At 42.5% G+C, this 2,008-nt stretch overlaps 1 protein-coding gene across 1 annotated transcript; it reads left to right on the top strand.

Moving 5' to 3' along the window:
• Positions 1-215: 215 nt before the first annotated feature.
• Positions 216-695, top strand: LOC113757878. Its single transcript, XM_027300957.1, has one exon. The coding sequence runs from the start codon at positions 216-218 to the stop codon at positions 693-695; it is 480 nt and encodes a 159-aa protein (XP_027156758.1).
• The last annotated feature ends 1,313 nt before the right edge of the window (positions 696-2,008 follow it).

Here is a 2,008-nt window from a genome sequence, read left to right as displayed (position 1 = left end):
CATGTTGGCTTTTATTTTAAGTATTTTCTCGCGTAATTATTTTACTTTTTGCATTGGGCATAACTAGGGTCATGGAAGGACGAAGGAGTAGTAAAGGTTGTGGGCGTGGGACTAGGCAAACCCAATCTCAAGGGGATGATCAGGCATCGGCAACTGGACCGACCCAGGGACAAGAAAATGTAGAGGGTAACCAAGTGGCTACTGCCATTAATCGGATGACTGATATCCTAGAACAATTAGCAGAGCGACAGGGTCCAGGGCCATTTAACCAACCCGGAACCCAAGATAGAGGGGAAGATAGAACCTTAGAGAGGTTTCTGAAATTTAATCCGCCTAAATTCATTGGAGGACCTGATCCCGAGTTAGCGGAGAACTGGCTGGAGCGAATGACTAATATTTTTATCGGCTTAGACTATACTGAAGAGATGCGAGTGAGTTTTGCTGCCTTTCAGTTTGAGGGCGTTGTACGTGCTTGGTGGGACGTGATAAGAAGAAAGTGGGAAAGAGCGCAGACCCCTTGGATTTGGAAAAACTTCACGAGAGAGTTTAATGAGAAGTTTCTTCCGTCTCTAATTCAAGAGAAGCGGGAGGATGAATTTATAAAGTTGAGACAGAGAACTCTTAGCGTGGCTGAGTATGAGGGTAAATTCACTAACCTTTCTAAGTACGCTCTAGAGTTAGTGGTTAATGAGTAAAAAAGGATTAGACATTTTGTGCAAGAGATTACTGTGGAGATTCAAGAGAGATCGGCAACAGCCCAAATGTCTACGTTTACTGAAACCCTGGAGAAAGCGCAAAGGGTTGAAAGTGCAAGATTGCAAGTTAGGGATTTTCATACTAAGAAAAGGAACTTTCCTAGTTACTCTTCGGGACAGGCTAGTAAAAGTGCCCCACCTCTCAAGATGAGAAGAGGAATGAGAGGAATAAGGACCGCTAGAGTTCCAAGAGGGGATTTATCAATAGGAGGTCGTAGTGGGCAAGGTCAATCGAGAGGAATACCTTCTAGTGGTTCGATTGTAATTCCTCAAGTTAGTTGTGGCTACTGTGGCAAGTTAAATCACTCGGAGAATGATTGTTGGAGGAAATCGGGAAAGTGCTTGTACTGCGGTAGTTCCAAGCACCAACTCGCAAGTTGTCCGATTGCGCCAAAAGCAAGAGGTAGTACTCAACGGCCAGAGAAATCAGCATCTAAGCAGACTAGTTCTGGAGAAAGTCGACCTAAAGTGCCAGCTAGGGTTTATCCACTGGATCATCAACAAGTTCCCGATTCTACTGAGGTGGTCGAAGGTACGATCCCTATTTTTCCCCGTTTAGCTAAGGTTTTAATTGATCCAGGTGCGACACATTCTTTTATGAACCCTAATTTTATGAGTGGAATAGATGTGAAACCAATTAAGTTACCTTATGATTTGGAGGTTAGAACACTTACTGGGGATCAAAGTTTAATTGCTAATTTGGTGTACAGAGATTGGGAGATATGGCTTGGAGAACAGAAGTTGCTAGCCGATTTGATGAGTTTAACTATTAAGGGGTATGATATCATCTTAGAAATGGACTGGTTAGCTCACTACCATACTCAGTTGAATTGTGAGACGAAAACGGTAGAATTGTGCATTCCAAGAGAGGCAACTCTAAAATTGGATGTGCGGGGTAGATTAGCCTCATCTACTCTTATTTTAGGAATTTTAGATAGACAGATGTTGAGTAAGGGAGCCCAGGGATATTTGTCTTTTCTTATAAATACTCCTAGTGATAAAGTGAGATTGGAAGACATGCCCGTAGTAAAGGAGTATCCGGATATTTTTTCGAAAGAATTAGAGTCTTTACCTCCAGAAAGGGAAATAGCTTTTAAGATTGATGTGACTCCAGGGATAGCACCTATCTCTAAGACACCATATAGAATGGCTCCAACTGAATTGAAGGAGTTGAAATTACAATTGCAGGATTTGCTAGGGCGACGTTTTATAGAGGAAAGTGATTCACTGTGGGGAATCCCGGTATTATTCGT

The sequence above is a fragment of the Coffea eugenioides genome, unplaced genomic scaffold, assembly GCF_003713205.1.
Source record: "Coffea eugenioides isolate CCC68of unplaced genomic scaffold, Ceug_1.0 ScVebR1_3391;HRSCAF=4597, whole genome shotgun sequence".
Taxonomy (NCBI): Eukaryota; Viridiplantae; Streptophyta; class Magnoliopsida; order Gentianales; family Rubiaceae; genus Coffea; species Coffea eugenioides.
The sequence above is the reverse complement of the archived record's forward strand: the minus strand, read 5'-3'. Positions and strand labels throughout refer to the sequence as shown.

Bases quoted from the DNA above. Each gene is read 5' to 3' on its own strand.
- LOC113757878 (XM_027300957.1), top strand. From the start codon at position 216: ATGACTGATATCCTAGAACAATTAGCAGAGCGACAGGGTCCAGGGCCA.